This window comes from Myotis lucifugus, unplaced genomic scaffold, assembly GCF_000147115.1.
Source record: "Myotis lucifugus unplaced genomic scaffold, Myoluc2.0 scaffold_18, whole genome shotgun sequence".
NCBI lineage: Eukaryota > Metazoa > Chordata > Mammalia > Chiroptera > Vespertilionidae > Myotis > Myotis lucifugus.
This window is the reverse complement of record NW_005871066.1, coordinates 2,298,472-2,314,687: the sequence shown is the minus strand read 5'-3', so window position 1 is coordinate 2,314,687 and position 16,216 is coordinate 2,298,472. Positions and strand designations below refer to the sequence as shown.

General features: G+C 51.8%; 1 protein-coding gene across 1 annotated transcript in view; it reads left to right on the top strand.

The window, feature by feature from the left end:
• Nucleotides 1-16,216, top strand: part of EEPD1 (endonuclease/exonuclease/phosphatase family domain containing 1) — a 70,192-nt gene that overhangs the window by 512 nt on the left and 53,464 nt on the right. The window contains exon 2 of the mRNA XM_006085425.2: nucleotides 7-804. Within this exon, the coding sequence (XP_006085487.1) occupies nucleotides 7-804 (798 nt within the window). The remainder of the gene's footprint in view (nucleotides 1-6; nucleotides 805-16,216) is intronic.

The following is a 16,216-nucleotide window of genomic DNA, read 5'->3' as shown; positions in this document are numbered from 1 at the left end:
TGCCAGCCGCAACTTCCAGCATCTCCTGGTGACCCAGGAGCGGCTGAATCTCATCCCGGCCCCGGAGAAGAAGCTGATGACCCTGCCGGGCGTGACGCGGGCTGTGGCGCGCAGCATCGTGGAGTACCGCGAGTACATCGGCGGCTTCAAGAAGGTGGAGGACTTGGCCCTGGTCAGCGGCGTGGGCGCCACCAAGCTCGAGCAGGTCAAGTTTGAGATCTGCGTGAGCAGCAAGGGCAGCTCGGTGCAGCACTCTCCCAGCTCCACGCGGCGGGACCTGCTGGCTGAGCAGCAGCCTCACCACCTGGCCACGGCCATGCCCCTCACCCCGCGCGTCAACATCAACACGGCTACCCCGGCTCAGCTCCTGAGCGTCCGAGGCCTCACGGAGAAGATGGCCGCCAGCATCGTGGACTACCGCCGGGAGCACGGGCCCTTCCGCAGCGTGGAGGACCTGGTGAAGACGGACGGCATCAACGCCGCCTTCCTGGACAGGATCCGGCACCAGGTGTTCGCCGAGCGGTCCCGGCCCCCGTCCACCCACACCAACGGGGGCCTGACCTTCACCGCCAAGCCTCACCCCAGCCCCACCTCCCTGAGCCTGCAGAGTGAGGACCTGGACCTGCCGCCCGGCGGGCCCACTCAGATCATCTCCACGCGGCCTTCGGTGGAGGCCTTTGGAGGCACCAGGGACGGGCGGCCTGTGCTGAGGCTGGCTACGTGGAACTTGCAGGGCTGTTCCCTGGAGAAGGCCAACAACCCCGGGGTGCGAGAGGTGGTGTGCATGACGCTCCTGGAGAACAGGTGAGGACAGGAACCCCCCCACAGGTGTTGGGGTGCATGCAAGAGTGGACTTTTTTTGCGGGGGGGGGGGGGGGGGTAGGAAGAGGGCAAGGGTATTTCATCAGTGTCCTCGAGGCCCCAGACAGTGTTGTTACCTGCCGTTGAGGTCTCCTTCTGCTCCATGGTTTTCAGAGTACAGCTGTCTGGGCTTGTGACCGGTTTCATGAATGTGGTATAGCTGAGGTCAATTCGTAGTTTGTGGGTGAGTGGAGGTCGTATTGGTGTTACTGCTTTGGAGTTTGACTCAAGTCTTCGTGGGTGTATACCCACCAGGCCCTCAGAGTCTGGGGACTACAGCTCAGTTTTGCATGCGAGAAAGAGCCAGTTGGATATTTTTTTGTGTGTGTGTGTGAGCGGGAAAGTCATTTGTTTCCCTAAATAGGCCTATTTGTGTGCACAAAATCAGCTTAAACACCAGGTATTTGCAAACACATGCGGGGTGTATATTTACCAAAATGCCATGAATGAATCACTCTTCATTCTTTCCCTTATTTAGCCTGAAGCTGGCTTTCAGGCCCACAGTGGCAGCCCCAAATGTCTGCAACCTCTTCTGTCCCATAGTCAGCAGAGGTCACACGGACGTGGGGTGAATAGTTGCCACATTTTCCCACTTGACCCGCAGGAGAGGCTGTGGGGCGGGCTCATCACAGAGCTCGCAGTATTCACAGCAGAGTTCTCTGTAGGAACTTCCGCGAAGCCCCCATAAAATGAAACAATATTATTGTAGCAGTAACTCCTGCTGTTAATAAAATAGTGAACTGTATAATGCAATCAGCTTGGGGAAGGAAAGAGATGTTTTTAGGGTCCCTTCCAGGTCAGAACTCCTCCGGAGGTGGTGGCTGCTGGTGGGGGCTCGCTGCTTTCCTTTGCGCCGGGTTGTGGGTGAGGCTGGCCCCGTAACCGTTTGGTGACACGAAGTGAGTTGGGGTTGGGGGATGGGAATCACAGCGCACGGTGACAGTGTCAGGATACACGGGTGAGGAGAAACCAGGTCACAGGTCTCCCTGGCCCCGTCCCAGGGGCCCTCTCCTCACTGAGGAAGGAGGGACCGAGCGCCGGCTCAGAGGCCTGGACCCCGGAGCCCCGAGCCTTCTTCCTGCGCCGCCCTGTCCTTTGCTTTGCAGCACGACTCACTCCTTTTGCAAAATCATCTTGTGCACAGGTGAGAGCCGGACTCCGTCCTGGGAAATATTTATCCGGCATGGCTTGTTGTCGTCATCCACAGCAGCATGGATGTGTGTACGGGGACAGGAGCGGAGGAGGGCGGATGGCAGTTCAGTTCCCACCAAGAGTTTCCTGAAGGCTCATGTTTGGGGTTGGGGGGTTGGGGGGGTGAATCAGGATCTGAAGTCGCCCCAGTGAGAATGACAGCCTGGCAGCTCTGGCTCATTTACCATGACAGTGATTTTTCAACTGCACTGGCACCGACCAGCACTGACATCCGAGACCGAATCGAAACCCTGGTGTCTGTGTTTTCTCACGCACACTCAAGGCTGAGCCCACACTCAAGGCTGAACCCGTTGGACTGTGTGCCCCGGGGGCGTGCTCTGTATAGCGCCTTCCCCGGTGCTGGCTCTTCTGACAAGAGCTTTCTCGGTACTGGTTTTATGTATTATTATCTTTGGTTGTTCTGATCATCCCTGTATTTATTCAACCATATGATGGCCTTTGGTCAGAGTGTGAAGGGGCTTATCCGGCTTCTAGAATAGATGAATGTCAGGGTGGAAAATGGGAGGGAGCGCAGGGGACAGCCAGCCGGCCTCAGGGGCCTCCTCCCCGCAGCGCAGACCCGGCACGTGAGGAGGAGCGTCAGCAGCTCTTGTCGGCGTGGCCGTGGCCGCATCTCTCATTTCTCACACCTGCCACACCTGTTGTCCTGTGGGGAGGTGGTTCCTTTTGTCTCTTCACAATGTGTTCAGTGTTCTGGGCTCGCCAAGCACCTTGTTAGGGTCTGGTAAACATAAGGCAATAGTTTTAGGGCCTGTGTGACTGTCCTAGGACACCGGGAGAGGGCTGACGGACCGCCAGTCACGTGTCATCAGACCAGCAGTGCGCATTCTGCTAGAGCTGATTCACAAGAATCCCTCGCATTCCAGTGGATCCTCTTCTTAGTAAGAGGAAATAGGGTTAGTGTGAGCAAGGGTGGCTGCAGGTAGGTTCCCGGGCGGCGCTTTTTCTCAGACACGTGTACGTACAAGGGCCACCTGACTTCTGGATCGACTCTCCTAGTTTCCTACAGCTTCCCCGTTGGCCCGACTTCCCCAGTAGTTCCGAGAAGAAGGCAAGGCTTGCTTTGATTAATGATCTCCATCTCTGGGTGAGGAAACTAAAGGCAAAGAAGTTCCGTGATGAGCTCATCAGTGACTCAGCTGGGGCTCGGACCCAGACCTTCTGACGGTAGACCTGTGTTCTTCGCACGCATGCCATGTTTGGTAAGCAAGTCACCTTTATCCACCTCTTGTTCAGGCATCCTACACTCTGCCCATTCAAGGACACGTGCCAAATTGTGTGCCAGTCACATTTTCTTATATTAAGTCCATTGTAGATACATTTAAAACAAACAAACAAAAAACACCCTGGCTCCACCTCTTCTGTGTTAAATTGGTGACATTCCTTAAGCTCTCCAGGTCTCAGTTTTCCCATCTGTTAAATGGAGTTCAAGAAAAAATGAGGCACTTCTTCTGCAAAGGAAATAGCTAGCCTCTTCTTGTCCTTTCTGAGGGTTTGCTTTAGGAAGCCTTTCCTTAGATTAAAGGCACCCAGGTGGGACTCTACAGGTAGAGCCTTCCTTGCCCTGAGGTGTTGCCCCAGGGGGCGGAGGGACCAGCGGGGCGGGGGGTGGGGGGGGACCAGCGAGGGGGAGCTCCAAGAAACCGTGCTTTGCCTGCAAAGGCTGAGGCAGGACAGCAGAGAACTAGAGACTCACAGTCACCAGGAGCCTTCAAGGACACGCGACGCAGAACTGACAGGTTTCCTCAGATTCCGCTGCCAGGTCTGTCTTAGGCAATGCTTTTCCTTGCTCAGTATTTATGGAGCAAGACTGACAGAGGAGTGCTTCTGCCAAATATCCTTGCAGAAATTTGGTGACAGCCAACATATGGAATGAAGATTGTTCAGTTTGGTTTTTTGTTTTTTTCCTGAGGAGGAGTTCTAGTTTGAAAGAATGAGCTCGGGGAAACGGACAGATAATCTCCAAAAAAATTAAAGAGGTTTAATGTTCCACTTACCCAGACCCCCATGGCCTCCCTCAGAAGGAGCCGTGTCGAAGGCCTGAGCTTGACAATGGTCTAAACGTGTGTTCTTGCACATGTCTGTCTGTGGTATCAAAGGACAAGGGGAATGTGTGCCTGGCGATGCGTCCCAATTGCTAAACAAGGTTTTCGTTGATCCGACTTGATCACTAGGATCACTATAGACACAACTCATCTTGTCGTTTGATTCATTCATTGAAAAACTGCGTATTGAATGGCTGCCGTGGACGTGCGTTCGCTAAACTCCAGAGTCAGCGTGGCCCTGCACTTACCAGAGTGAAGTGCATGCGAATCAGCTGGCAGGGCCCAGCCTCAGAACCGTCCGGGAAACCCAGATGTATTTATTTATTTATTTATTTATTTATTTATTTATTTATTTATTTTTAGAAAGCCACTGAGTGTGACTGATATCTGGCTGGATTTTCCCCATATGAATATGGGGTTCCTTCATCCTAGGCCAGTGGTCGGTAAACTCATTAGTCAACAGAGCCAAATATCAACAGTACAATGATGGAAATTTCTTTTGAGAGCCAAATTTTTTAAACTTAAACTATATAGGTAGGTACACTGTTATTAACTTAATTGGGGTACTCCTAAGGCTTAGGAAGAGCCACACTCAAGGGGCCAAAGAGCCGCATGTGGCTCGTGAGCCGCAGTTTGCCGACCACGGTCCTAGGCGATTGGAGGGTGGGTAGGTGTAGCCAGACATGGCAGCTGTGACATTTGTTCTGATAGCTGTGGACACTGAGGCTCAGCCTGGCAGCAGCCCTGTGGCCTTCTGAGATAGAGATGTGGGAGTCAGGGTTTGAAGCCAGGCCGCTGTCTGATTGCAGAGCCAGGGAGCAGAGCTGTCTTTTCCCAAACTCCCTGTCCTTGGACTGACCCCTGGCCCACCTGCTGCTTCCTCCCTGTGTTGGGTCTCTGGCTGGCCGGGCTTCACCTAGGCTCCTGGGCCCGCGGCAAGGCCCCGGAGGCCTCTGCTCTCTTCCTGCTTTTGTTCTGAAGGACCAGGCTGATGGCCAGAGGTAGAGCTGTGCTGAGGGCTCAGGGTCCCTCCGCCCGGCCCCTGAAATGTGAGGCTGTGACCTTGCTCGCCTCCAGGGTGGAGCTCTGGTTTTCTGAGCCAAGGAGCGCTGGGTCATTTCCAGAGAGAAGGGTGGTCAGGACTGAGACCTCCTGCCGGGATAGCAGGAGGAGGGGGTGTGGACGGAGAGAAGTCTGGTGTGGGCATGACATGGGGGTTGTTTCACTCGGGGGAAGGATGCTCCTTTGGTCTCTCAAGGAAGCTGGGCCCACTTGGGAGCTGGTTTGGGAGGTCTGATAGCACAGATGGTCCCGGGGATGTTCATTGCTTTATTATTTACTCATTCATTCAACCGATGGTTTGGAGCTCTCACCAGGTGCCAGGTGCTGTGTCCAGCTCTGGTAATAAAGCAGAGAACAGGCCACAGCCCCTGCCCTCAGGGGACTTCCACGTTAGGCAGAGAGATAAACACGTCAGCAGGTGGATATACAATTACAGACAGTGGCTGATGCTGAGGAGGATGGAGGGGAGGTGAAGAGAAGCCTGGAGGTCGATGGGGTCGGGGAGGCCTCAGCTAAAGGCTGATGGGGGAGCAGGGCCAGGCATGGAAACAGTGGGGGAAAGGGTGCCCCACTAGAGGAACCAGCAAGGGCCAAGGCCCTGGGTCTGTTCCAGACAGAAAGCCAGAGGTTGGGAGTGGCAGGTGGCCATGGTTGCAGGGAGAGGCAGGGCCAGTGGGTGGGGCCTCCAAGGCTCTCTGTTAACCACACATGGAAGCCACAGAGGATTAGCAGCAGAGGTGGGTGAATTACGTGTTACCAGGTGGCTCTGGCTGCTGGGGCCCTGGGCGTGGGTCCTGGGAGTTGATAGAGAGGCTGTTGCAGAGGAAAGGCTGAAGGCGATCGTGGCCGGGAGCTGGGGAAGTGGGTGGAGAAGAGAGGATCTTTCAGAGGTGAAAACTGCCAGGACGTGCCCATGTTTTGGACATGGCGGGGATTAACTGCTGGATTTCTAGGAGACAGGCTCAGAGGCGGTTAAGAATTCCCGGGGCGACTAGCGTGCCTCTGTGCTGTGTGGACACGATGCAGCTTGCCGACCTCACCCCTCCCCTCTGCTGTTGTCTAGCTCGGGACAGGCGTGGATCCTGGGCCATTGGGGGTGGAGGAAGAGCTCTGCTCTCTGCAGGCTGGCGTCTGACAAGGCGACTTTCTCTTTGGCATCAGTTCCCTAGAGAACAGGGCATATTTGGGAGGGGGGCAGGACCTTAGTGACTATTTACATATATTTACATATATTTAATTCAGCGTTGATTGAGCACCTACGCTGTGCCCACTGCCCGGTGAGGTCAGGGACACAGGGAGAAGGTACAGCTTAAGCACAGAGATCTGCTACCTGCCTGCCAGGTTCTGGAAGTGTGTGACCTCCGTGTAGGGAAGGTGAGGGACAGGACCAACTCAGGTGGCTGGGAGCGAGTTGGTCTGGAGGGGAGCCTGGTGGCCATCAGTGTGACAGTCAGCCACCCCCTGCCTCGCACAGCTGAGGAATAGGACGCCACAGTCAGTTCCCCGCACTGGGGGCCGGTGTGCCCACCGCCCAGGCTTATAGTGTGGGATGTTCCGACAGGGACATGCAGGCTCCCACGCTCGGTGCCTCCCAGTAGAGAACAGCAGCGAGGTGTGTGCTATTTTTAATTCTAAATTACCCCGCCTTACCGGAGATTTTATCCTAGATAGAATTCCTTAATAACGAACTCCGCCAGCACCAAGTCAAAGGATGCATTTCGCTAAAATGTTGTGTGCTCATCACAGGCACGTGGTCTGTGTGGAGGCATGGACGGCTGAGTGGAAATTCCCCACCAGTGACTCCTGGCGCCCAAACACCCAGGAGGGGCCACAGGGGTGCCTGGCCCCGCCTGCAGCTGCCAGACCTCAGCAAAGATTTAGGGATCTCAGAAGCACCCCGACCCTGTGCCTCGTACACGGGCCTGGTCCCAACAACAGGTTTTAGTGTCATGGTTTGATTGACAGCTGTCAAACAGCTGGATTCCAGCAGCTAGGAACCCTGGGGAGACAGGCTCAGAGCAGGCATTTCATTAGAAAGGAAAGCCCCGAATCCTCCGGAAGCTCCTGGATGAAGAAGCCCTGGGTTTTCTTTCCCGAGTACAGCTCCCTCACCCTGTTGCTTTGTTGTTTGCTTCCCACGAGCCCCTGTTTCCTGCGGATTCTATTTTGGTTCAGCCGTTACCTGATTAAGCTGTTAAGGGAGGCCTTCAATTGTTTTTATCTCGAGGCCGCTGTCAACTCCAGAAATGCCGTGCTCTGCCCAGAGAATGTTGTTCCCCGTGTACACACTTAGGGTTGCGTGCGCTCGGGGTGTGGCTGTATCGCCTTCTGGGGACCTGGGTCCTGTTTGCTCACAAAAGCCGGAGGGTAAAATTGGGACTTTGTCTTTCCTGCCTTGGGCCGACAGGGAGGTCTTGGATGATGGTGCTTTTACAAATACTGAGCCAATCTTCTACTAAAACAAAACAAAACAAAAAACAAACACCCAGAACTCCAGAATGCATTTTCTCTCTTTCCCCTTCCTTATCACTGTTTATCGGCTGCCCTCCGCCACGTGAAGAACGTGATTTCAGGAAGCACATCCAGTCTGCGCGCAGTGCTTTTGCGTCTCCCTTTTCTAAAATGGGGGAGAGTATACGTTTTGGGGGCCCCCACATACAGATGATCGCCACTGGGCCTTGGACTCTGTGGTGGCCGCAGGGCTTCCTCGCTTCGAGGGGAGGGGCCTCTGCAGCTTCAGGTCACTGTGTTGCTTTCTTCATCGTCGGTTCTTTTCAAAGGCGTCCCCAGTCATTTTTAATTGGAGGAGTTGTATTTTCCACGTCTGGTGGTTGTAGTTGTGCTGAGAACAAGAGCAGTCATTAACACTGATAATGACCGTGGCTGAGGCCCAGAGCTCAGCACGCAGGCTTACGGGTGGGTAGCGTTACTCGCCCTTTTACAGGTGCCGCTGCCGGGGAGAGATCCTCGCTCAGGGGCTCGGGGTAAACGTCCCCAGGCCACACAACCCCGAGTGCTCGACTGATCACCCAGGCTCCCTGCGCTCACTGCTCTCTCCACCTGTTTGTATTTTATTCACACCCCAGCCTGCGTGTTGGGCTAGATTTCTCTCAACAGCTTGCTTTGCGTCCCCTAAGTCATGACTTTCATAGGCATGCTGGTATGTCACTGTGTGTGTGTGTGTGTGTGTGTGTGTGTGTGTGTGTTCTCATATTTGTCTCTTCAAAGTGGAGGAAGGATGAGTGCAGTCATATTTTTATGACTATTCATTCTTTTACTACCCTCTTGCCCACAGCTATTTTGATAGCAGTTTCTGTAAACAACTTGCTTTTATAGGAGCTGCCAATTTTCTTAGAAACAGCTTCTCCTGCTCACTCCTGGTTCCTCAGTTGAGGGCCTGTTTAGGAGACCAGAGTCATATGTGCGCCTGGCATGAACAGGTCGGGGCACCGACGCAGGCGACCTGGCAAGCAGACGGTGGGGGCCCCTGGAGGGTGGCAGTGCACCGCTGTCCGGCTGGGGGTGCTCGCGACCAGGGATTCCACCCCCCAGCAGGCTTTACGGAGACATGGGGGGCAGTCTGGTGGGCCCCTTGAGCAGAGGTTGGTTAGGAGAACATCTGTCATGTTTGTAAATGAGCACATGGGCCCAAGTTATAGTGTTGATTCGTCTGGAGACAGCATTGCCGTCTGTGTATCGCACACCCGCAGTGGCTGGAGGTGGTTACTGACCCACTGTTTTCTCCAGAAAATCGACTCAAAAATGGAACCATGTTGCGATAAGGCTAAGAGTTCATTGTCCCAATTACCCCTCCAGAAATTTCTTGCAAATGTTAGCGGTAGAGGAGGTGAAGGAGCAATGTCTGTTGCTTGTTCTGAGACCTGTGCCGGTCAGCGTTTCCTTCAGTGGCAGATGGCGAGCTTGCAGACTCCTGAACAGCTGGGAGCTGGGGGAGCTGGGCAGGTGCACTGGCCTGGGTGGTCAATTAAAACCGTTCCAAGTCTGTGGCTCTGCACCGTCTTTTCGAACTGTTCTGAGTTTGATTTTCAGGTTTGGATTTTGTTCACGTTAACTACATGGCCACACATGTGAGACGTGCAGGAGACTGCTGTGTAGCTGTACCTATAAGCTAAACTCAGTTAAGTCCAGGCAAGCCCTAGCTGGTTTGGCACAGTGGATAGAGCGTTGGCCTGTGGACCGAAGGGTTCTGGGTTCGATTCCAGTCAAGAGCATGTACCTCAGTTGCAGGCTCCTTCCCGGCCTGGTCAGGGCTCGAGCAGGAGGCAACCAGTCGATATGTCTCTCTCACATTGATATGTTTCTCTCTGTTTTTCCCTTTCTTTTCACTCTCTAAAAATCAATGGAAAAATATCCTCAGGTGAGGATTAAAAAAGAAAAAAATCCAGGCAAGACTGTTAGGAGTTGATGTGTAACCTCAAATGAGGTTCGTTTTGATGCCTCCAACATTTATAATTATGTGAGTCGTTAGATATTGATCAACTTAGAACTAAAAGATGCTTCTGCTTTTTTAAGCGTTGGGGTAAAGTTAATTGAAGGGCATCTGAGATGATCCGATGGTGTTCACTGTGTTACCATTTGCGGCCATTCATGTGACCTTTGCAGTTAAGGAATGTCTTGTCATTGGTGGACAAAGCCAGGAATAGACATAAACGGGATGGTGAGTGAGAGCTAAGACTGCAGACACCCACAACCCCTGGTTTCAAATACAGTATTTGTGTTTGTCAAAATAGCTCTGGTATTTTTATTGATGGATGTGTTAGTAAAGGCTTGGTATTTAAATGTATACATTTCTTCTAAATCATAAAGGTCCCTTCCATCCCTGAAGCTTGTTCCACAGAGAGGGGAAATGGCCACTATTTCCACCAAAAAGCCTTCGTTCTGCGAAGGGAAAGTGCTTGTTCCTAGAGGTAGGAGGTGTGTTAGTTTCCTAGGTGGCCATAGCCAAGTACCACAGCCTGGGTGGCTTAAACCACAGAAATTTACTTCTCATGGCCTGGAGGCTGCAAGTCCAAGATCAAGGTGTCTGCAGAGCGGGTGCCTTCTGAGGACTCTCTCCCTGGCTTGTCGATGGCTGCCTTCTCCCTGTTTTCCTGGGTCTCCCTCTGTCCCTGTGTCCAAATCTCTTCTTTTTTAAAAAATATATTTTATTGATTTTTTACAGAGAGGAAGGGAGAGGGATAGAGAGTTAGAAACATCGATGAGAGAGAAACATCGATCAGCTGCCTCCTGCACACCTCCTACTGGTGATGTGCCCGCAACCAAGGTACATGCCCTCGACCAGAATTGAACCTGGGACCTTTCAGTCCGCAGGCTGACGCTCTATCCACTGAGCCAAACCGGTTAGGGCCTAATCTCTTCTTCTTATAAGGACACCGGCCATCGTGGACTGGGGCTACTCTCATGGCCTCCTTTTACCTTAATTACCCCTTTAAAGATGTTGTTTCAGCCCTAGCCGGTTTGGCTCAGTGGATAGAACGTCAGCCTGTGGACTGAAGGTTCCCGGTTCGATTCCGGTCAAGGGCACATGCCTGGGTTGCAGGCTCGATCCCCAGTAGGGGGTGTGCAGGAGGCAGCCAATTTATGATTCCCTCTCATCTTTAATGTTTCTCTCTCTCTCTCTCTCTCTCTCTCTCTCTCCCTCTCTGAAATCAAATGTATTTAAAAATAAATAAATAAAGATGCTGTTTCAAATACAGTCACATCCTGAGGGACTGGGGGTTAAGACCTCAACATATGAATTGGGGGTGAGGGTAGGAGTCACGATTCAACCCATAACCAGATGGTGTAAGAGTAACTGCCCTGGGACTTCCTTCGTGGCTGTGTGTGCAGCACCTGCTCCTTCAGGGGTTTCCTGGAGAGACGACGATGCTTCACAGTGTCAATGCTGGAGAAACCCATGTCCGAGCTGGGGAGTGACAGACAGTCTACAGGCAAGGGGAATGGCTCTATGCGGGCCCCATCGAGTGTGGACTGGCTCTTAGGTGCTGGGTTTGCTTCCCTGGAACTCTCCTTCCCACTTGCCAGCCCTTGGTGCTCTCCTGAAACCTCCGGCCCACCCCCACCAGGCAGCAGCTCCGCCCTGCCAAGTACCGCGCGTGCCCTTGGCCCCGGTAACGGTGACACGTGATGTTTATCTGCCCTTTAGCGTTCAGTGCCCTTTAGAGTTCCTGAGGGAGGTAGAGCTCAGAGGGACCCCTCAGAAGTCACTCCGGCTCGGCTCCCCGGCTTCTTTGTGGGGCGCCCCAGCAGCCATCTGCAGTACCGGCCCGTGCGATGAGTTACACTGATTAACTATTTACTTTGCCCCAAGATTTTTATATTCATTAACTAACTTAATCTTCACCCCATCCCAGTGCGGCAGCTAAAATATCCCCGCCTTACACATATTCATTCCCGCCCTCAAAAAAGGTGAGGATTAACATGTTAAAGGACACAGAAGAGAAGCCCGGCTGCTGTGGCTCAATGGTTGAGCATTGACCTAGGAACCAGGAGGTCATGGTTCTATCCTGGTCAGGGTGCATGCCTGGGTTGCGGGCTCAGTCCCTAGTCGGGGGTGTGCAGGAGGCGGCCGATCAGTGATTCTCTCTCATTGTTGATGTTTCTCTCTCTCCCCCTCTCCCCTTTTCTCTGAAATCAATAAAAATATATTTAAAAAAAGAAAAAAAGGATTTGTAGTAAACTTGTCAGAAGTCCCAGCATTGGCGAGTAGGGAGCAGAGTCAGGGCCAGGCAGAATTACTCAGAGCCATACTCTCAGTTCAGAGGCAGCCCATCCCCGCCCCTGGAGAGGACCAGGAGGTTAAGACGGGAGGGACAGTGTGGGCTAGCCTTTTCATGTCTAGAACGTGTGAAAAGATCCGTTTAAAGGGGGCACTCCCTGGAGTGGGCCCATCTGATAACCAGGACCACTGCTAAATGACCAGTGGACAGGTCGAGTATGACCCTTTGCCTGTGATACGCTTTCTACAAGAGAAATTCTTGATTTTGTTACAATCAAATTGATTAATTTCCCCTTGGATGCTGCTTTGCAGATTTCATCTTACCCCAAGTTCACCCTTACCTTTTCTTCTTGTTTTACATTTCTCTCTTAGCTTCTTACGTTTTTAACCTCTCTGGAGTCTACCTTTGTGTAGGAGCTGAGGGTACGATTTTATTTATTTTTGGAATGTTCCCAGTATCGTCTGTGAACAACTTATCCTTTCCCCACTGGTTGGGGCCGCCTCCTTTATCGTATGTGTCCATCAAGTTTCATGTTTTCCTGTGCCTTTTCCGTGTCTAATACCACGGCATCTGGTCGGGCGAGTCTCCTTCCTGTTCTTATGAAAAATCGTTTAACCGCGCACATTTCAGGCTCAGGTTGCGTTTCTCAAACATCCTGCTGGAATTGTGATTGGGATTGCATTGACTTTACAGATGGAGCCTGGGAAAAGTTGATATCACTGCAACGTCAACTCCTCTTTTCCTTGAACATCCATAGCTCTTCATTGAGTTAAGCTTCTTTGGGAACTTTTATGATTTATTGTTGCATTCCTATACTCAGTCCCGACGTGGCCTCCTCTTTCTGTCCTCAGGTATAGGACTTCCGCTCGGCTATTCTTCAGGTGGTTCTCCAGATTGATCGTTCAGGCATTTGGTTGTCATTTGGATGTGGTCGTGGGAGGAGGCCAGCAGTGATCACCTACTCCACCATCTCTACTGGAACCTTCTTTTGGAACTTTTAATAGAGCTCAACATGAAGGTTCTGTGCATTCTTTCTCAGGTTAAATCTTAGATCCTTTGTGTCCCTATGTTTAAAAATCCCCGGAGAATGAAGTTCCACAGTTCTGCTGGTACTCACTTCAATGCGTGCCTGTCCCTATCACTCTGAGGCTCTTTCTCCACCCGCTGTACGTCCTTTATTTGTCATTTGGGCCCGTGGATCTCAATTTTTCCTCATAGAAGTAACAGTCAGCCTTCAGAGCCTCTCTGTGTACTGGGGGCCTCAAGTTTAATCTCCAGCCATCTGCTAGTCTCACCCTGAGTAACTAGTTCACTTCGTTTTTGTCCATGATTCGTATTTTTCCAGCATAAGTCATTTCTCTGGCTATACTCTCAGCCACAGACCGTCCTTCTTGTCTGAGTGGGTATACAGATATGAGTGGACCTAGTGGAGAAGCCTGAACAACAAAACCAAAAAAAAAAATGTAGGGACCTCCAATGATAAATGTTTAAAATTAAAATTAATTTTATTTGTGCAGAACAACTCTAGCCACTAGTCAGACTTGATTGTAGGTCAAATTTGAGGTCACAGACCTTGGAATTATCATGTATAGTTTAGGCATCAGATCTTGAGTCTGTTTTTTTAAAATCTATTTTGCTTCTCATGTGCCCGTGGATTCCTGTGTGTGTGGCCACAGACATAGGTCTGAACATGCTTCCACCCACAGAGTGTCGGGTTCTGCGTGCGTTATAAATATACCATGTTTTTAAATAGATCTTTATCTTTAGTGTCAGTTACCATGTTTTTAAATAGATCTTTATCTTTAGTGTCAGTTACCATGTTTTTAAATAGATCTTTATCTTTAGTGTCAGTTACTTCTCTGCTGCTTCCACCTTCTCCGTGCCGGGGCGGCGGTGGGAGGACTGGATGCAGTTGGCCGTACACGCCTCCTGAGCATGTGTGAGCTCTCTCTCCCCTGTAGTTCCTTCCAGCCAAGCCCAACGGGACCAGGTGAATATTAGAAGTTTCTTTTTCTAGAACTGGTTTCCCAGTGACCTGGTGCTGCTCAAGTCAGGGCCAGATGCCATGACCTCGCTCTTTTCAAGGCCTGACTGTGGAGTTGGTTTTTGGTGTCCAAGTCAGGGCCTTTCGTTTTGATGCGAAACATTTAAAACATACAAAGTGTATAAACCATACTTGGGCCCCCTCTTCCCTCTTGTCAGTGCGTTTTCCTTTCTTGAGCACCCAGAGCCCTCATGTCCACTGTCATTCTTTAGGCCCCTCCCACCCATCCCTTCTGTGCCAGAGTCCACCGCCCATGGGGACGGAGGAAATGCAAAAGCTCACTTTCCCAGCATCCTTTGCAGCTAGGGCCTGGGCTCTGCTGCTTGGTGGGTTTGTTCTACCCGCTGAGTTGGGTAGCAGTGACCGTGCAGGGGCTCTGAGGAGCTCACTCCAGCCTGTGGACAGTTTACCCAGGACCAGGTCCCTCGGACAGAGGCAGTGTGGCTGGTGGCCACTTCCAAGAGCCTGGCCTTCTCTGCCTTTCCGGTCACTGTCCGCAGGGAAGTGGCTGTACACCTGGCCCTTGCCAGACCCTGCACAAGCGTGGACACCTGGACCAAGGGACATTTGTTACATGTCTCAGAGTCTTCCTCAAACACAATCCATTTTTAAGACAAAAAACATACCAGTCCATAAGCAGGAAGGGCTGAAATTGACCCTCACATGGAAAGGTGAGGTCTCTCAACATTGGCAATTTTGACTTTAAAAAAAATTTGCATTTTTGATATTATTATAGATTCACATTCTGTTGACGTTTGGGGCCAGATAATGGGGCCAGAGCTGGCCTGTGCATTGTAGGATGTTTAGCGACATCTCTGGCCTCTATGCATGTGATGCCAGGAGCACCCCCTCCCCCAGGTGTGACAGCCAAACATGTCTCCAGGCATCGCCAGATGAGTGTGCCCAGGAGGCAGTATTGTCCCTGGCTGAGAGGCACTGCTCTGGAACCACTCATCAGAGAGGCAGAGAGCGTGTTGGCCATGGTGGGGACCTGGCTCAGGTAGGAGAGTTTCTGTGGCTTCAGGAGAGGGCTGGACCCCGGGCCCGGGCTGGACAGGAAGGACGGAGCCACGGGGCTGACAGGGAGACCCCTTGGGCCGGTGAGGTTGAAGAGGAGCTGTGGGTGACTCCCTGCATCTGGTGGGGGGTGGATGGAGGCTGGCAGGCACTGTTTTAGCCATAGAGCGTGTGGGGTGGATGGAGCTGGTGGGAACATGCGGAGTAGGAGGCAAGGCCGAGGAGGTGAGGCCCAGGGGCCCTCTGTGCCCCACCCCTCGACCAAGTGAAGGAGGAACTTGGGAGCCCCGATCTGCCCCACCGCCCTGATGAGGGTGAGCCTGGGAGGGGGCAGGGTTCAGATGCAGGAAGGGCAGGGTGCTAGGCCAAGCGAAGGCGCCGTGGAAGGAAAAGGCTTGGAGGGAGGAGGTGTCCATGCTTCCTGGGTGGCAGGTTGCTTCAGGAGCAGCCTGGACAACATCCCTTCCTCACACAGCCGGGGCAGAGTGGAAATCTGGAAGGAGGGAGAGAGGGGTTCGTTATTCCTGGGCCTTGTCTTATGGTAGAAAAACCGGTTCTCATGGGAGCCTGGCGGATCCTACCAGTTCTGTTATGCGATGGCTATTTGGGTAAAATTATTTCCGTTCACATGCTAGGAGGTGCCGTGTATAGTGGCGAGCCTGCAGGTAAAGTATTAGCAGGGCTCAACACTCAGGGTATTCGTGTTCCTCCTTCTGTCGGGGAGACCCTAACACTTCCTTAGTAATGACCCCTTAAAATAAGAGGAAAACTTAGTCCAAGTAAAATAATAGTTTTGTACACAGAGGAACCTCTCAAATTAGAAAAATAATTGCATTTGAGAAGTAAAATGTTTTTTGTACAAAGAGAAACATCTCAAATTGGAAAATAGTTGTATTTTACTTTAGATCACAGTTGCTTCATATGTGCTCGACTCTATTATAAATCCTATCCTAAATAAATGGTCAATGCCCAAAAGCAGAATAAATCCTTTGCAGCGAGGAAAAGAAGTGGGAGGGAAAAGAGCATATGGTATACATTCTATATATAGGTGGAACCTAAAAATAAAGCCCCCTGGTTCTCCTCAAGTAGCTCGTAGGTACTTTGAATGTCTTCAGGGGAAAGAAAAAGAGTAAGAACGGAAATCATTAAATGTGCTTTGACTTAGAACACTGCCGCCTACATTTTTAGAGGCAGAAAGTGGGTTGGTGGTTGGGGCCGGGGTGGGAGCAGGGATT